Raw genomic sequence first — 19,645 nt, forward strand, 5'->3', positions numbered from 1 at the left:
AACTCCTAATAGTAGATTTGTTCTTTTCCTATTTAAATATAAACTGTAAACTTTTTACAATAAAAACTTTTTTTTTTACATAGTGAGGGATTATATTAAGACTGTAAATGAAGATGAACTTGTTAAACTCAAACATTTATTTTAACTCTTTTCATCAGCTCCTTTCTAAAACACTTTGTACATGTTCTGTCTTTTGTCCATGTTCTCCTGTCTTAGCAATAATTTAGTCCTACCTGGGTAACTCTGGTCCTAATTAGAGTCACTAATGTACATGAACGTAAATGCTCTGACACACTGATCTTAATTGGCACTGAACTTGATAAATTTGTGTTTTTTTCTTGTCTTTATTAATTTGTATAGTTCCCATGAAAGTCAAATGAGGAATATGTGTGTGAAATGAATGGCTGAAGAAAATTGAAATAGCCATTTCTTATATTTTTTCTTGCCCCAATAAAATAATTTTTCTGTTTTAATTTGTCAGATAAGAAATATTTTTACATGTTCATTTTCCCACTAATGACCATTTATGCTTAGTCACTTTCAGTAACTTCTAGTCCAAATCCTTTCGTTCAATTGCAATGGCCTCCATGGTGTGAATATTTTCATTTTATCACTAAAAACCATAAAAGCTTGTGGTTAGAATTTCAAACTCAAAGGTATCTTGCTTCTTTATGCTATTTAGTTGTTTCTGGTTCACACTGATGACTAATTATTTGAGCATGTTGAGTAAGGAAGATAGGCATAATTGATTTTAAATGCCCTCTTTCAAAAATACTACAAATATGTATATATTTGTAATATATAGATTTGTATATATATATAATATATAAATATATATGTAATATATAAATTTGTATATATATTTGTAATATATAAATATATATTATTTACATATTACAAATATATATATTTATATATTACAGATATTTTATATATATATATATTTACAAGAAGCGGAGTACAGCATTAGGAATAGAGACAGTGGAAATGTAAAGGCTGTGTGCGATGTCAGAGGGGTGATGAATGGGGGGAGGGGAGTTGACAGTGTGTGAGGGATATAAATGAGAAACGTCTAAGTATTTGTTTTGTGCACCTGAAACTAATAAAAAAGAAAAATAATAATAATAAAACAAAATAAAAAAGCAGTCCTTCCAAAATAATGGAATTTTGTGTATTCTGAGAGGTACAAAATGCAGACATAGTAATATGAAAACTGTATTCTTTTTAACCTCTCAAAAGTTCCTGTAACAATTCAAGTATGTGTGAGGACCTGGCATATAGTGTGCGTGCAGACATTAGTCAGTGTTGACTGTATAAATGATGACTGGTATTTCAAGGGATGATTTAATGTTTTGATGAAGCTCTTTATATAAAATATTTTTAAAGCCAGTCATCATTACGTGAAATTGCTTTTATCTTCAAAAAGTAAAAGAAGATAATATGAAGTTTCATTTGCCTTCTTAGACACTGCTGAAATATCTCACATGTTTCATAAATGTATTCTGGTCTTCTCATTTTCTGTGTGTTCTGTAATACCTTATATAATAATTACTTTTTATTATAATCATTGTGTACTTAAGAATTGAAAGTCATATAAAAATGACTGCGGCAGCATAAAATCACAAACAACAGTATTGCCTTTTCTAACATATCCAATAGTGTCATTTCTTTTATCATTCTGTTTCGGTGGTTTCAGAAATTTTATTAGTACACTTGTGTGTGTCCCTTGATTTTAATTATTTTCTATGTAGCCATAATTATGTCATTTTTGCTGCAGGTATCTATTTAATGTACTATTTTTAATCTAGATATACTTCAATATAACTATAAAATGTGCAGGATATATATTTCTGTTAGAATTCAAAAGTTTATGTATTGGGTGTACAGACACAGTAAGACTTCTTTAATTCAGAGTTGCATAATAAGGAGTTGTCATTTTAATATGGGGTTGAATGGAAGCTAACCTTCAGATGACCCCCCCCTTACCAATAAAAATAACAGTGTAAACATGTTTGTTGAAGTACTTAAACTATCTCAGAAACTAGCAATAAAGAGTCACCTATTTATTTGCCTACAGTAATTGCAAACTGTTCACTGTTCAGGGGCCCAACAGGCTCTTTATTGTGATGTAGTATCAGTTTGAGACTGTATTTAAATGTTTTAAAACCTATGTTTTAGGAAGAATCTGTAACAAGGGCCCTTAATACTATATTTCAATTAGTCTGAAATAATGTTTTTAACTATTTTGAAATGCTAATTTGCGACTCATTTTTGTTAATATGATGTCTTATCAAAAGAGTCTAGGAGAGTTTTCTCTGACAAACATTTTGACATTTAAACTTCTGCTCTGAAAGCCTCCGAGTAGTATTTCTCCCAAAGGATGACTGTCTGTAACTTACCGCAAAGGGTTTCAAGATTGCATCGATGCTGTCACGTCCGGAATTAAGAGAGTTATATGGCAAAAAATTAAAGAGTATGAAGTTGCAGTGTTCTTCAAATCCCAGTTGATTTGGGAGGTTATCACCTGCTGTTTGAATGTTTAAAAGTAGTTTAACAGGGAGAAATGCAGGGTCATGATTCTGAGATTCTGTCAAAATGAGATGCACAGCAGCCAAAAAATGCATGTTGGGTCAGGAGCATTTCCCTCCAGACCACAGCCTTGCTTTGCACCGTGTACACGCTTTGGTCAGTTGTGAACGCCCAAAAGTTGCCATCTTGTCATTGCTAGGCTCCCAGGAGGGTCACCACTGTCTCGCGATGTGTGTCAGCTTCCCTGTCCCCTCTCCTTAGAAAGGCCTGACATCACTGGGGCGAATGGATGGAGCCCTTAGATTTCTCTTCTTTCTTAAATACGATAGCACATGTTGAAATACATGCTTGAAAGACGCCCACAGTATTGGGACTGATGGCATTTAAAAGTTGTATTTATTTGATTGAAACGAATGCACCAAGAACTCTACTTGAGCCAAAATATGGTGGAAGAATTCTCATAGGCCGAGGCCTGCTACTTGTCAGAGTTCACTAAGAGCACTGGCGTTTTAGTAGGTGTGAGGCCCGTGGTGGGCCTGGGACTCTCGTTGACGGGCCACTTACCGATGTCGGTTCTCCTGTCTCACCTCCCCTCGCCCTTCTCCCGCAGGGATGTGTCCTCCGAGTCAGACAGCAACATCCGACAGATCAACCAGGAGGCAGCGCACCGCCGCTTCCGCTCCCGCAGACACATCAGTGAGGACCTGGAGCCCGAGCCCACTGAGGGCGGAGAGGGCCCTGAGGTACTCCGTCCCCCGCCACCTCCAAACTCTCAGCAACTCCTCCTCTCTGTGCCCTGCAGCTTGATTCTATGTCATAATCTCTTTTCTCGGTAAAAGCCGGCTTAAAAAAAAAAGCCCGTGGTCTCATAGCTGATTGAAAACCATCGCGATATTAATTTAGAAAGTGTTTATGAAAGCCTTGTTGGTGAATCCATGTTAGCTGTAGCATTACAAAAGGAAAGGACATCGTATTTAGTATGGAAATCTTCACATCTTTTCACCCATTTATTTTTCCCACCTCGTAGTAAATGGCAATGTGGTTATCATATTTGAGCAATTGAAAGAGCCCTATAACTTGTTGGGGTACCGAATACAAGATTTTTACTGAGTAGTTTTGACATCACGAAAGAGATTTATCACCAAGAAAATACAAATTTGGGTGATTCAAATGTTTTATAATTTCCCCCTTAAATGGTTATGGAAAATTACTGAGAGGAAAAGTTATGAATTGAAGAACAAATTAGCAATTACCATAACTTCCATGTGGCCTTAACAACTCTGTTTACTTACTAGAAAGCCATTAAAGACATTGTGTTAGGAAGAAGGTCGCTCACAGAATGTTCCAGTGATCAAGACGGGAATAACAAATTAATGCTTCCGTGATAAATTCACTGAATGGTACTTTATACCAGTGTTTAACTACAGCTTATAGTATCTCTGCTTTCTTCATTGTGAATCCTCGGCAGTTAGAGTAAAAGAAAATCCATGAAAATCATGAATGAATTTCTGAGAAGATTTTTTAACCCACGTATGTAGTAACAAGTGCTAGAAGTAAGTCATGGCTCAGAGAGGTGGCATTATTAACGTGGGTTAAGAGCATAGCCTCTGGAACCAGGCTTCCTCAGTTCAAGTCCTGGCCCTGACCCTTCCTAGCTCTGTTGCCTTGGGCAAGTCACCCCTCTCCCCCGTACCTCAGTTTCCTCATCTGGTAATTAGGACAGGAGTCATATCTTCCTTATGGTTGTTGAGAAGCTTGTGTGCCTTCTTCGTGCTCAGTACATGCTAATTACAGTTGTCATCATGTTTATTGTTGGGGAGGGGATGAGAGGATCCCTTGTTCTTGGCATTTACCTTGGTGTCTCATTCCTTGATAGCCTTGGGACACCATTTCAGAAGAAGTGAATGTTACTGGAGACTCCCTCAGTCTGGCGCTGCCCCCACCGCCATCCTCCCCAGTGTCCCGGACCAGCCCTCAGGAGCTGTCTGAGGAACTGAGCAGAAGGCTTCAGATCACTCCCGACTCCAATGGGGAGCAGTTTGGTTCTTTGATTGTAAGTAATAGTCCCATTCGAAGGAAAAGTTGAGCAAATATTGTATCATTTCTTGTTGCTTTAAGAGAATGTTGTATGCAAACAATGACCAAGGGTCTTCCAGCTTCCAGGTAACTGACATTTTCCCAAGTTCCTCCTAACTTAGGAGAAGCAGGACTATACAAAAATTAGCCCAAGCAGATGAGAATCTTCCATTGTCTGTAGAGAACTCGGAGACTAAGAGTCCATCACGTCTATAATTATCAGCTTTAACTTTGTAGAATTTCTTTTCCCAGCCAAAGGCTCATAAAACGGCTCTTTCATCACATAGGTGATGATTTGTACTGGGACGTAGGAGACTTTGGGCCTCTTAAATCGTCGTCTGCATGCTTTATCGTTCTCATTTCACAGATGAAGGCATTACCTTTAAGAGACCCGTCCAAGGCAAGGTTAGAATGGGAGATAGAAGACACCTCCGAAGTCCCAGAGGATGAATCGTAAAGAAAGATGGTAGAATTGGGACACTGACATCAGGGTAGCATTTGACCTTGGGTTATCAGCCATCGAGGACACACTTTCTATAAGCTTCAGATGGGGCTACGCCCCAATGAGAAGCAGCAGAATCAACCAAGACCTGTGCTTGATAACACAAAACTGCAGAAAAAGCCCATAGAAAATTTCTGTTTGTGCATAAAATGGAGAACCAATGCAGTCTCAGTGTTTCTTGAGAAACTGAACTTAAAAGATTTAGTGTAATAAAGATGGTAGTGACCCTCCTGAAAATGGCATCCTAGAAATATAGTCATTATTACAACCAGATCAAATGTAAATGGATAGGAGGACTGCATAAAATGTAAATGGTCACAAAATTGTTACTCCTCTAGTTATGGTGTTTTTATTTAAAAAGACCCCATGGCCCATGTTGTGTGAGTTGCAGTGATTACTCATTTCATGTGGTTTTATATTAAAATTCTACGAGTTTTTTCAGAAAGAGAAATGTCACTGAGATGAAAAATTAGTACTAAAGGGGCAGGAAAAAAAAGAGTTTGCATATATGGGATATTTGAATTGGTAAAACCGTTGCTATGGAAACAACATGAGCAATGAAACCACGTATTTAAAACCTATGAAGGGAAGTAAGTACTGCAAGAATTATAGCAATTGTATACCTTTGATCAACGAAGTGAAAAATCGTAGCATTCTTCAGCATTAGTATTAAGTTAGCATCTCTAATAATTTGTATAGGGAGCTCCTGCATTTAATCATGAAAGCTATATCAAATATTTTTAAGATCCAAGTGCAGCTGTCAGTATTATTTTAAGATTGTGTTGAGTCTGGTTCAGCTATTAAATCAGAGTGCCTACGAAAGAGAAGAACATGGGACTCTCCTCTAGTTTTGCTCAGGGTCACTCTTCCAGGACAATAGCAATAACTTGAACTGTTACTAAAGATTGAATCCTTCATGGCAACTATTGTGGAAAGACATGAATAGCCCCCCACTTCTGGTACTGCCACAGTCTTTCTTTGACCTTATCCCATTTTACTTATCATTGCAAAATATCAAAAATGAGTAAATGCTACAAACTTGTCCCATGGATGGACCTATTGCTGATTACATCCTGGGCTTTTGTGTCTGTGACCTGCTGCCATTCTTTGATTGGATCTGTTAGGCTTTTTTTCTTTTCTTTTTTTCTTTTTTAAGCCATATAGGTGAAGATAAACAAGTGACAGGAGCATTATACATCACACATTAGATTTATTAGGTTAACCTCACTATTTTCTCTCATTGCTTATCTGTACACCTTCAACTCCGTTGAGAAGCTAAGATGATAAATAGTCTACCTTTTATTATAGAAGTAGCACAAAATTATATTTGAGTTCTTCTGGACAGAGAATCCAGCTGGTTCTTTGTCAATGATAATATAATAGTCAGTAAATGTTTAATAACTATGTATCAGTATTTCTTCCTGTATCCATATCACACGAGAATTTACCTAGAGATTGTTTCTTCCTCTTTTTTTTTTTTTTTTTTTAGATTTTCTTTCTTTTTATTTTTTCTCTTCTTCCACCTCCTCCCCCATCCCACCGACTCCAGTTCAAGCTGTTGGTTCTCAGTCTAGTTGTGTAGGACAGCTCCCTGGCCCATGCTGGTGTTATGGGCCTTGTGCGCCCCCTGGCTGAGGCAGTTAGTTGCCGGTCATCGGTCGGCCGCTCACAGCAGCTCACGGCAGCTGTCGCCAGCTGCCAGCCGCTCACGCTGTCTGCCAACCACTCATGGCAGCCCATGGCAGCCCACGGCCACTCACGCTGGCTGCCAGCCTCTCATGCTGGCCACCGGCCACTCCTGGAAACACACGGTAGCCCACAGCAGCACACACCGATCTTCGACTGCTCAGCTCCAGCGATAGCTGTTGTTCACACTCTTAGCTGTAGAGGGAGCAGCTCACTGGCCCATGTGGGAATCGAACTGGCGATCGGCGTTAGGAGCACAGCACAGCGCTCCAACCACCTGAGCCACCGGCCAGCCCCAAGACTTCCAGTTTCTTATAATCCTCGAGTGTTATGGTAGCCTATTGAGTCCCCTTTCATGCTGTGACCTCATGCTCCTATGTTTTGGTGTTATTTATAACTAGGAACCAATCAAAACCCCAGTCTGCTTAAAATATTGAGAAAGAAAATGGGAGATAGCTTGACTCCTTAAAGCAGGGGTGTCCAAACTGCGGCCCGCGGGCCAACTGCAGCCCTCAATCCATTTTTTATTGGCCCGCAGCAAATTCCAAAAATATATTTAGTTTACTTAAATAAACCAGATGAGGCAATACGTACTTCACCTCGAGTGAGTGGCCCGGCTGTTTGTGTATTTTACTGCACATGGCGCTTGGTGAAAAACATTGAAAAAAGTTTGTACACCCCTGCCTTAAAAGATTACTCTCATTACTCTGAAAAGATGACGTTTCACTTAATTACTTTCTGTTGTCAAAGAGCAGTGAATAAGATTGAGTGGCATATTTTTTTAAACCAATGAGAAAGTTGTTTCTAAGAATGTGTTTTCTTGATGCTTCATGTCCTTTCCTCCCCTGCAGCAAAGAGAGCCCTCCTCGAGGCTGAGGTCCTGCAGTGTCACCGACGCGGTCGCAGAGCAGGCTCACCTACCACCGGTAACCCACGCTCATTTCCCGTCCTCACTGGGCTCTTTCGGCTTTTATTTAAAATCATCGGGGCTACTGGAGAAGAGTTTTTCCTGTGCAGATCCATTTACCATATAAACGAGACATTAAAATTTCCTAGCAAATTGCCCAAGGACAGTGGATTTCCAATACGAAGAATTATTATTGCCACCAAAGTCTCTGAAATGGTGAAAACTTCGTTACTTCGTTTTTCGCCCAAATTAATACCAATTCTGATGCTCTCACTTGCCTTAACTACTTAACTAAAAGCATACATTCATAATTCCTTTTTTTTAAAAGAAAACCACAAACTTTATTTAATCACTAAAGCTGTGTACCAGTGACCTGTATTTTAAGGGCTTACTGAATCCCTTAAACAGGAAGAACTCTTCTGGGTTGGCAGCAAGTGTTCCTTTCCACGACTAATGGCCTAAACGCTTAACCCCACAAAGCCTCTGTACCTTCTCTTTAAAAGCAGCTCTACTGACTAAAGAATTAGCTATAATTTGTTCCCACGCTCCCACAATTTTCACAACTAGCAGCAAATGTGTGAGGGTTGTTTAAGAATATGTATAGAACATACATAAAAATGAATCTTCAAATTGGAAGACAGACCAGAACTGCCTTGGGAGATATTTGGTGTACACATTAAAAATAAGAAACTTGGTGTAAATTTGTTTCTTCCTTTGGAGGAGAAAAATATATGGTGTTAGCATGTTCAGTTTATTAGGTTGGTGCAAAAGTAGTTGCAGTTTTGGCAATTATTTTTAACCTTTTAAACCACAATTACTTTTGCACCAACATAATAATGTTTGCCCATAACCAATTTTTTTATGACTACAAATCCTCAATCACTTTTTAGCACTAATACTTTATGATGTGTGAAATTGAAGAGGGAAAATGTGTACTTACAGTTTTTGAAATTACAGTGTCTTCCCTCCTGTGTACATTTTTGCACAAATCAAAAGGCTATTTTTGCCTAGGTTTTCGTCTTTTATGTTTACAAAATGAATTAACGAGCACACTAATCAACTGAGTAATTAAAATAATAGATTCATTGGGGGCTTTTATCAGTTGCGCAGGTTGGTAAGAAGCTTGACAAGAGCGTCCTTTCTGGGATGGTTTCAGTAGAGGCCTCCCCACAAACAGAGCAATCAGCTGTAATGGACTAGTGGGATTCTCCTCATTCTGTGATTTTCCTTGATGAACTAATGGCACGTTCTCTCCTTTTCAAAATCAATGTCAATTTTAGTTGCCAAAGAGATCCTTTTCCTGGAAACGGGTGATTCCTCCCTCTTTCCTTGGATTCTCTGAAGCTGTAAACTCACTGATCACCAGTGGCTGCTTATTTGAATGTTGAGTTTGGCAGATTTAAGAATCTGCTAATGACTTAACAGCAGGGCGAAACAATAGTGGTTTTCGATTGTTTTTGAACAAGACGTCTCGTGTGATTATTATTGAGGCTGTCAACTCCTTGTTCACGCCGGACAAGGCTGCAGCCTGAGCCTTCTCTGGGTGAGAGGGTGACGCTGTTCCTTTTTTCCTTCTGGTCATCAGTGATTGCTCAGCTTTACCTGGACAGGGTAGATTCGCAAGGATTCTGATTCATGTCACTTGCCTTACTGGCTGCGACAGCAGTGATTTCTGATTCAGTCAACAACGGGTGGTCTGCCTAAGTGCATTTCACTGATATAAATTATCATTTAACAGCCCAGTGCCCCAACTAGGAGAGCGCGTTCATCAACTGTCACAGGTGGTGAGGAGCCAACGGTAATGATACCCTTGATCAGACTTGAATGGCAAAACTGTCGGTTGGTTTTAATACTTTGTATAGTATTTTCTTCTATTTTTTTTTTTTTTTTTTTTTTTTTAGTAAGATCAAAAAGCTTTTTTTGCGCTACAGAGATGCACATGGTTCTTAGTTGAAACCTGTCGCTTTCACATTGTTCAAAAGTACTGGGTAAAACCGAACCGTTTTTAATCTCGCAGAGTTTTATTAGGAATACTGTCAAGCTTCAGTTAAGTGTGTTTAATTTGACAATTTAGAATATATTTTTGCCTTTTAGTGTTTGTACTGATAAGCTTTCGCTGTTCGTTAGAATGCTTGAGGGAATGAATTTGGGTGAAAGAGAATTAGGGAAGCCAAAGGAAGTGAAAGTGAGTATTACACACATGGGTCGTGCCCAGGCTGTGTCTCTTGTACATTTCCTGTACCACGTTTTAAACGCTGGGTTAGAGTTTCTGTATCATGAGCATGAACCAGTGACCTTTCTCTGCCACCAGGGGCTCCTCACAGGAAGGAAGAAGTATTTTTATGCTTCTGGTGGGAGGGGGAAGGAGGGAGCATATTTAAGAAGTTTGAAAGGTCTAGAAAAAATGGTGTTTCTCTAAGCCAAGTATCTGTTGTTCTTATTATTCATTATTTTAAATAACTTCTAGGGTTCATGTTTGTGAGTTCCTTGGATTTTGACTCTATCTTAATTGCCTCTTTTCTCCTTGGTTCCTTAAAGACAGGCTAGCTTACAGTTTATGCTTTGAGCTACTGTAGCTCTTTGAAGAATTTTCCTCATTTTTTTTCACCTTTGTTGTGTTTGTTATAACTGCTTATTGTTTGAGAATTCCTGTAAGTACATATATAATTGCTGATTTTCTGCAGGATGTTGATGATTTAAAGGAACAGTGTAGTTATACTGTTAGAATTTAACGCTCAGCGTTGTACACAGGAAAATCAATTGGCCATCAGCAAGAATCAGCCTAGCTTAAGGTACTGACATGCAGTGAATTTATGTGAAAGTCATGTGTTGGGTGGGCCAGCCTCAGCCTCCCGCAGAATTCAGGAGACTCCAAAGGAACTAGCATATTTTCGACTGTACAGTAGAAATTTCTATGGGAGTGGAGCTACAAGGTAGATGAGATCATGTCATGAAACAATTTTAATAGAATTCAGTGCTAATGAGACTCCTCTAGCATCCATTTCTGTATTTTATTGGCCTTGGAACCTGCTGTTAGTATTGGAGTGTTGTGATAGGTGTGCTATTAAATGACGGGACAGACTAAATTGTGAACGTCCTGGGCTCCATGGTAAGAGCTACCTGGCAGGACAGGTAGCGGTCATGTCAATGAGATCCTGGTGGCGTCTGCCATGGTCGTTTTCTTCTTGCCTGTACTCTCCCCTCCCCCACTAACGAATCAAAAGTAGGAGTTTCGTTTTGGTTTTTTCTTTTTTAGCACTGGGCAAGAGTAGTAGTTCCTAAATGTTTTACCTACTTTCTTGCTCTCCGTCTACCTGGTAATCTTTTGGCTGTAATAAGCCAACTTATTTTATGGCTACGCTAGAAATTTAGGTAGGTTTGAAAGTGTCACATCTGTTTCGCCTCCACCCTCACCATCCCTTGTTTCCAATGCCCTTTACTTTCTCCTTTCCAATTCCGCCTCCTACCGTCTGCCATCCCTCCACCTCAGCACCACACTGAAGTGTACAGTCTCACTCTGGAGCTGTGCTGTGACAGATGTGCGTGTGCACACGCGTGCACACACACGAGGAACAAAGGGCTCTCGTGCACATATTCCTTAGCAACTTGGTATTTTTCACTTATGCCCACGTGTTAATGATTTCTCTGGCACGTCTTAATGATTGCATAACATTCCCTGATGTGAATGCACCACAGTTTACATAAGTTTTCCACATTGATGAATGTTCAGCCCCCCAGCCCCACCCCTTGGCACTACACACCACGTCGCATTAACCATCCTGGTACATGGATCTTTTCATGGTAGTGCTTTTATTTCTATCATGTAATTCACAAGCCCTGATTCCCACCTGCACAACCACAGCCCTTTCATTTACGACAAATAAGTACACACTGGTGTCCCTTTCCAGCTAGCTAAGGACGAGCCCACTCTGTGAGATAACCAGGGAGGGACAGCCTCATCCTTTTGGTCTTTGCTGGCTATGTCCTGAAATAAACAGAGGTCACAGGTAGGGTTGGAATGACCCTTGGAGAGCCTGTGAAAGTGCCAAACCTTTATCTGTAAAAGCATATTGACACTTTTACAGTGTAATCATAATTGAGTTCTTCATTTCAGTGAAATAAATGGAACCCCTATGAAGCAATGGCGAAATGGCTGTCTGGCATTGTAAAACACAATAGCTTATTCAAATGAAAAGCTATGAGATATGAAATGAAAATGACTTGCAGTTTTTACCTTGTCTCTAGCCAGAGTTTTTCTTAAAGAAGAATGGAATGCACGTGTGTGCTCACGTACACGCGTGCACACACACGGCAGTAGAAGTCTGATTTTGGCTCCAGGCCTGGACCATGTCTCTCGAAGCTGTCCCCCCACCCCCCCCAGCTGTGTGTGACTGGAGGCAGTGTTTTGAGTCACAAATGAAATCATCAGCACCGATTCTCCATGGTTATTTGGAAGGAAACCTATAAAGAAACATTTTAATAATACCATCTCACATAAATGGAACTAGATTATAGGTTGCCAGTTCAGTTCTCAATACAAGGTAGAATGAACATTTTAGTCACGTTCAGTGTTCTCCGCTACACTCCTAATTGTCCATAAACTGATTAGTCCTGGTAACTGGGGATCTGCGAAAGGAACCTGGTTGCTGGAATCCTGCTTAAGAAGTCATACAGCTTTAGATCTCGATTCTGAGATGATCCACGACACATCCAAGTTATTTTAGTTTATCTGTCTCCTCATAAATATCTTTTCCAGAGATGCTGTAACTGTAAAACTGTCCTTAAGGTTTCCAGAATGGAGTTTTGTGAGGGCATATCTCATTGCCTCTCCCAAAAAAATAACAGGGAGGAGGAAAAGCGGCCAGGTTCATTTAATACTCCATTTAGCCAAAGCGTTTTTGGTCATCATATAAGCAATAGTAGGTCAAAGCTTGATAGCACGTAGTTTGCCAAAACGTCAGATTGACCACTAACTTAGGTTACACCTTGGGCTCTGAGTTGGCTTAGCAGAGTCCATCCTCATAGTGCCCAGATAAAAAGAAGCCTGGCGGTCGCTCTGTTGTATTGGTGCCGTAGCTAGAGGGTGAGGGAGGAAAGAGCTTCAGGCTATAGATGAATTCATCTGTCTTAAGTATTCCTGGAAGGATCCAGCCTGCATGTTGGTGTTTCTTCTGCTCTTGTTGAATCCACACACCGAGATCCAGGACGCTATGTGGTCAGAGTCTTGTAATTACTATTATGGGGCCGTCAGATCTAGAAAAATGTCAAGGAAATAGTTGCTGCGGTTTTAGCAGACAGTTTTGTTACAAATAATCTTGCCTTGCCTCATAAACATTTTAGAAATATCCATTGAGGCAGCTGCTTCATAGCCTCAGTTTTTTTTCTGGAATGTGCTGTTGAGCTCATGAAGTCAAATATTTAGCCTTGTTAACTGAAGTCCCCAAAGGACATGGCAGCCTCCTCAATTGTGCTTTCTGATTCAGGGTCTTGCCGCGGACTGGGGACCCTCTGAGGTGACCGTCTCTGCCACAGCACATTGTTGATAGTGAACCCAAAAGGTGGGATGAGCACAGGGAGTAGCAGGGCTACGAGATGTACATCCTCGGCCTAATCCCAAGGAAATTACAGCTGGTAAAACATCTGGAGGGTCAGCAGATCCTCATTAGGGAAGATGATACCCAGACAGAAGTGCTTTCCTTCTAATCTCATATAGGGGATGATTCCTAATGTTTGGCCTCTTGCTGCTTATACTTTCTTCTGGGAGCTTGGGGAGTCATGGTTGGCTTCTTGTTTCTAAGATCCCCCCTTCGAGTAGCACCCCTCTCCCAGTTACACCTCTCTTATAGGCAGCATCCACACCCAGGAATTCCTCCTGGGACAGCACTGACCTCAGATGTCCACCTCATTGCCTCCACGAGTCACTGAAACATCCTTGCTACTCCAGTATTTCTCCACCCGAGCCACATTTCTCATACTGCTTCTCACATGTCCAAGTGTCTCAGGAATCCTTTTTCGATTTAATTTAGACTATCCAGATATAGTCACGCTATACTGGACATGTCTCGAAACCTGGAAGCTGCCTGTGCCGCCTTCACCCTTTAAAGAGACAGCCTTCTCGTGGGCAGACAGGGTAAAGACAGCCTCAGCTATCAGGCTCCTTGGGAATCCTCTTCTCAGATTGCCAGGTGGCTTCCTGAGCTGGGGCTGTGAGGTGTGTTGGTTGGTTCTCTTGATTATGTGCCCCTGGCGTGAATGCCGGCTTCTTAGAGAAAAGACTGTATATTTTTTCCCATGAAAGATAAAACGTAAGGGCCCTAAGCAGATGAATTTAGGAATAAGGGAAGAGGATCCCTGTGGCAGCTATACTGAGGCAAAAATATTCAGAGCGTTCCTCTCACAGACAGTGACACCTGACAGTCGGAAATACCTTTAAGCTCGACGTGGTTTGATGGTAAAATTTAGGAACGAAAACATATTCTTGTAATTTGGTCTTTCCTGATGATCACATTAGCAACGACCCTTTTTTATCGAAGCCTTCGGGGCCTTAGAACTGAGTTCTGTAAGATTTTGGACTCCCCAGCTGTGCACGGTTCATTTCACAGTAGACGTGAAGCTACTGGCAATCTATTGGTTGCTTTCCAGACGCTAATGTTTTCTGTACAAATAGAATTAACTTACTTTGTCTAGGGAAAAAAAGAAAAAGAATTCTCTGGATGTACATTACTGTATGAAACTGATCAGAAAAGAAATGCAAGCTATTAAATAATAATGATTTCTTACACAAACAGCCATCAGTGGCCTATGTACATACAACGCCGGGCCTACCTTCAGGCTGGGAAGAAAGAAAAGATGCTAAGGGACGCACATACTATGTCAATCATAACAATCGAACCACCACTTGGACTCGGCCTATCATGCAGGTACGCAGATCGCCATGCAACTTGAAATTGCAGCAGCAGAAATGAAGCTGAAATGTACATGCGCTCCATGTTCCTGATGTGTATGTGTTGTGCTAGAGAACCCATGTTTCAGAAATCGTTTCTCACGAGGAAAATGCAGTATGTGAAGCATAATACTTGCCTAAGGAAGCACGTGGTCCCCAACGTGGTCTGTCCTTAGATATCATTTTAAAATATCCCGGGAAAGTTATTTTCCAAGTAAGAGCCTGTTACAGTGCGTAGCTTCTCTGACACTCCCTCCCCGCCCCCCAGACGAGTGTCTGTGCTGGGGCTAGGGATTCACTTTTATTTCTTATGGAGGTGCTTCCCATCCTTTCCCCCATTATTGTGTTAAATCATTTCCTCCATGCTTTCAATAGGCCAGAGCTCTTGTCATGGCTGGCTGTGTGGTGGTTTGGGTCCACACTCCTAGTCCCACATACAGGGAGGTCCTCCTGTGAAGCTAACTTGTTTTTGCCTCCAACGCAGCTGGCAGAAGACGCTGCTCGTGGACCCGCCACAAACAGTAACAACCACCTAATCGAGCCTCAGATCCGCCGGCCTCGTAGCCTCAGTTCGCCAACAGTAACTTTATCTGCCCCACTGGAGGTGAGAAGGCTACTCCTCTAACTGGGGTCACATCTGTCCTGGGACTGCTCGTGCTCTCTTCTCTCTTAACTCAGACTTCGTTTCACAGCCCTTTTCCTGTCTCCGGTCAGTCGTTGTGTTTGTGGTGCAGGGTTTTCTTGTGCAGCCTTCCTCCGTGCTTCTCTGTGCCACCCAGCTCTCACCCCTGGACTCTCACCTGATTCTCATTCTCATTTGCCTGAGTCCGTGGTGACTTGTGCTGGACGTGTGGGCCCCTCTTTTCAGAACTTTCTCCATTCTTGTTGTGTTTCGCTCCTTACGGCCTGTTACCTCATGAGACTTGCAAAGTAACTCTTTCAAATCCCAACGCTTACATTGAGTTTTAAAACACAGCTGTGGCTTTGGTCATTTTTTTTTTTCCTTTCGACTTGAGGGTCTGTCATTGTGTGGGCCTATGTGCTTCTGATGCATATTTGCATCTCTGAGTCATTGCTGGGCATCTGCTTCTGCTGTCCTGTTTGTGTGGTTTTAGTGCCATCCCGTTAACGTCACAAGTGCCAGAGAGTCAGAGAAGCCAGAGAGTAGGCATTCGAGGTTCAACACATGAATGTGTCTTAGAGAGAGCTGTAGGTTTCTCTGTGCCCTGGGCTTAAGATGCTGATAAATGGGAATGGATGATAGCTCTTCCAAACTGTGATAAAAATGTCATGGGTAACGATGCAATTCCAGGTGGTTGCGTGCAACGATACTGGTTTTCCTTGTAGTGCTCTGCAAATTGCCAATGCAGTATTTCTTAGACTGTGAGCTCAGTAAGAGCAGGAGCACATTTTTCTCCACCCTGTGTAAAATCTCCATTCATAATGCTCAGTAAAGAACAGTATTTTGATGTATACCCAGTAGCAATCAAAGGATGGTCATGATAAGTGATTAATATGGTTGTGTGTTTAACCAATAGAAAACTGTTCAAGTTAGATTGATTCAGAAGTACAAGAATGACAGACACAGGTTTTTTAGGAGCTTCCCCCACCCCTCTCCAAAGAGGACCATTCCGTGATACCCAGGTACATTTTGACACATCTGGAACAGCACCTGACAAGAGTTCTAATGCTCATTGTTATTTCTTAGGGTGCCAAGGATTCACCCATACGCCGGGCTGTGAAAGATACCCTTTCCAATCCACAGTCCCCACAGCCATCACCTTACAACTCCCCCAAACCACAACACAAAGGCACACAGAGCTTCCTGCCACCCGGCTGGGAGATGAGGATAGCGCCAAACGGCCGGCCCTTCTTCATTGACCATAACTCAAAGACTACAACGTGGGTAAGGCTGCTGCTTTTATTTGGCTCCATTTTCATCGTGAGGTCTGGCATTAATTCCTTCATTTCCTCACTCCCTATTCATGGTTCTTGTAGAAGACTTTCACTGACACTGAAGCTTACCTCCAAAGGGTCTTCTCAGCCTGCTTCCAGATGCTGCGCGTGTGGGCTGGTCGGAGCGGGTGACGGTGGGTCCAGGTGAAAGGCCAGCTTTGGTGTTGGGGCCAGGTTGGATGCCTTTTCTTCATAGCACTTCTGGAAAGCTCTAGTTTTGACAATTTATCATATTTGGGGCAGGGGTTGGGAGGGGAAGCAGTGCTCCATATTGCTAGGATTTTGATGTCACTGCTTTACATCTCATGATGTGAATTCTAATAGAAATTCTAATCCTTTGAAAAAGAATTTTTATCAGTGTCTTTTTGCCTTTTGATTGATATTATCCATCTTTATTTGATTTGTCCTTTTGGTTTTTACTATTCACCTCCGATGAGTATTTTTCACATCTATGTCACATTTCATACCTTTAATGGTGAGTTAGGAGATGAACTGGAGGACTTCGGTTGTAAATTTGTGAACATTTTGTCAAAATTCGTTTTTCTTATGCTGCTCTTCCATGAGTCCCTGAGTCACACCTGAGAAAGAACCTGTGTATCGTATTCACTTGGGCAAGATGAGATTAGTTAAAGGCGAATGTGCATATCTTTATATTCCTCTTCATTTTTTTCTTTTTAGCTGAGTCAGTAGTGCTTATATAATGTAGCTTATAATTCTTTGAAAACTCAGTGGTATTTTTGTACTGTGTGACCTCTAGACCTATGATTAAACTGAAGTTGGTTTTCTTGTTTCTGGCTATTTCTGATGCTACAGGTTTGTTTTTCTTCCTCTCCCTCAGGTCCCCATCCAAGGGTCGGGGTACACAGTGTCGCTCAGTCCTTCTAGCATCTGTGCTACTTGCTTTGAGCTGATGTTATGTGAAAGCTGGGTGCGTTCTGGTGGTTGTCGTTGACCCTAGTCTTTGGTTTTGGATTGACAGTGAACACACGCTTTAAATTCCCATTTCTAGTGAAGACAAGGAGTGTGTCCACTTGATAGAACAACGGTATTGTGTTAACGACGAGGCTCGGGCCAAAATGACCTGGACTGTCTTTTATACTTTGCCCAGGGTGTGATGTTAATTCAGTCCCCTGAGAATTGGGCAAGATGGCCTTAGACGGCTCTCTCTCTGTCCAATCCTACGGATCATGAGGACATTGTCGTCTCCATGAGGACAGTGTCGGCATTTGGGCCAGGGCTGTGACTGTGCTTTTTCTTGCAGGACACTTAACATCTTTGGTTCCTTCCCGAGAATGCTAGTCTTTGGTTCCTCCTCCCCCTACTCCACCATAGTGGTGACCAAAAATACCCCCACATATTTCCAAACACCCCTTAGTAAGAACCACTCAAAAAGTTCTTCCTATTTTGAAGTAAAGGAATGCCAAGAAAAGTTATCATTTAGATCCTGGTGACATTCATTAAACTCCTAACTACCTCTAAGGCATATAATAACATGTAGCTAGCTTTGTTTGACTCACCTTTGAGTCTGAAGATGGTATTATAGGGTTGTGGGCAGGATGAGAGTAAGAGATAGGCAGCTTTGGGGAAAATATACTAATGGAGATCGGTGTTTAAGTCTTTCTTTCTCACTGACATATAACCTGCGGTTGTCCGGCTAGTATACCCATTTCTATAAAGCCTCTGCCAGAAACGAGAGCTCCAGAAATAGGGGATATAAATATTGTAAAAGTAGATGGATTAGTGTATGGAGCCACTGTGGCTTGCCAACATAAGCTATGATTTTAGTAATTTGAACTAGCTTAGTAATCAAATCCCCTAACCTTTTCACAGCCTTTCACGCCACAACTGCAGTGTAATTGCAGATGGGCGGATTTTATTTTAAATAGCACTAGCTTTGTTTATTGCCTGCATCGTTGCTGAATGAAACCCAGTTTGAATTTCCAGTTGTCCCTTTTTACCCAGATACTTGTTATTGGCTAATTTACTGATTTAAAATTTTAATTTGTGAAAGCAGCATTTTGTTGCTGCTACCATTGTTGAAAATCCTTGAAGTAACAACTGGAAATTCCACAAGTTACTATTCTTCTTCACTAAGCTCCGAGGTGCTACATGGCACAGCTGTGCTGTCTCTTCTAAACGAAGGCCTGTACAAAATGCTCACTCTCGAAGGCCTGCTCTACAGTTCATGTTCATTTTGACAAACAATGGAGGGGTAGAGGGAACTGGAAAGATAATTTTCAGCTTAAAATCTATTTTGAGTCAGTTTGGGGTTTGCTTCTGTTTTAAAAGAGAGAGAGCGGACAGCGTAGCTCTTCTTAGATTTGAGAGTTACAATAGAAAAAGGAAGACAAACTGGTAGGACAGGTTAAGAATAATGAAAATAGCACTCCTTCCCCCTTAACCTCCGTGCTCTTGGTTCCTGCACTCACCAGAAGCGGGAAGACTCAAGCCAACATTCCCTTCCATACATTGACAGAGGCAAGTTCCCTCTGAAGTCTATTTATAAAGCATGGCCGTCTATGAAAGCAGTGTGCCAGCAATCCGTCTGGATGAGCGTCTGAGCCCCCGAGCCTGAAAGCGAATCCTGTCGGCGGTGTGCCCAGTCCCTTAGTAACACCTGGAAGGAGGCAGTAAGCCTGTGAGATAGTGACAAGCCCTGTCCATCTGAGGAGTCCTTGTGGCCAGACTTCCCAGCAAGTGGCTCACTTGTCCCCGCGCTGGTCAGGCCACCAGGTGACTGAGGAGAGATTCCAGGAGGCCTTCAGTTTGCCCATTCTTTCTGCTAAGGAAGCAACTCGAAGCATGTATGTGAGAGTATATTTATGTCTTTTACAAGACAAAGCATCAGCTTATTTTTGTAGCAAGAAAGATTATACCTTAATTAAGTTTCAGGTTTCTTTTTCTACCCGGGTCTAAACTAATAAAACTCACTGTAGCCTCGGCAGGGTTGTTGATCTCTTCCAGGACGGAAAACCACAGTTGTTGTTTGAACCAGCGAGCATTCCCATATCATGTATATTTTTTATTTTTTTTTTAATGATTCTGC

General features: G+C 41.4%; 1 protein-coding gene across 20 annotated transcripts in view; it reads left to right on the forward strand.

The window, feature by feature from the left end:
- NEDD4L (NEDD4 like E3 ubiquitin protein ligase) overlaps positions 1-19,645 on the forward strand; it is a 313,861-nt gene that overhangs the window by 251,898 nt on the left and 42,318 nt on the right. For 12 of the 20 annotated variants that reach the window (XM_033135693.1, XM_033135694.1, XM_033135695.1 and 9 more), the window contains 7 exons: positions 3,140-3,272; positions 4,406-4,582; positions 7,645-7,719; positions 9,439-9,498; positions 14,489-14,620; positions 15,128-15,247; positions 16,352-16,549. In XM_033135693.1, the coding sequence (XP_032991584.1) occupies positions 3,140-3,272; positions 4,406-4,582; positions 7,645-7,719; positions 9,439-9,498; positions 14,489-14,620; positions 15,128-15,247; positions 16,352-16,549 (895 nt within the window). The remainder of the gene's footprint in view (positions 1-3,139; positions 3,273-4,405; positions 4,583-7,644; positions 7,720-9,438; positions 9,499-14,488; positions 14,621-15,127; positions 15,248-16,351; positions 16,550-19,645) is intronic. The other 8 variants (XM_033135697.1, XM_033135698.1, XM_033135687.1 and 5 more) reach the window with 3 other exon arrangements.

The sequence above is a fragment of the Rhinolophus ferrumequinum genome, chromosome 19 (assembly GCF_004115265.2).
Source record: "Rhinolophus ferrumequinum isolate MPI-CBG mRhiFer1 chromosome 19, mRhiFer1_v1.p, whole genome shotgun sequence".
Classification (NCBI taxonomy): Eukaryota; Metazoa; Chordata; class Mammalia; order Chiroptera; family Rhinolophidae; genus Rhinolophus; species Rhinolophus ferrumequinum.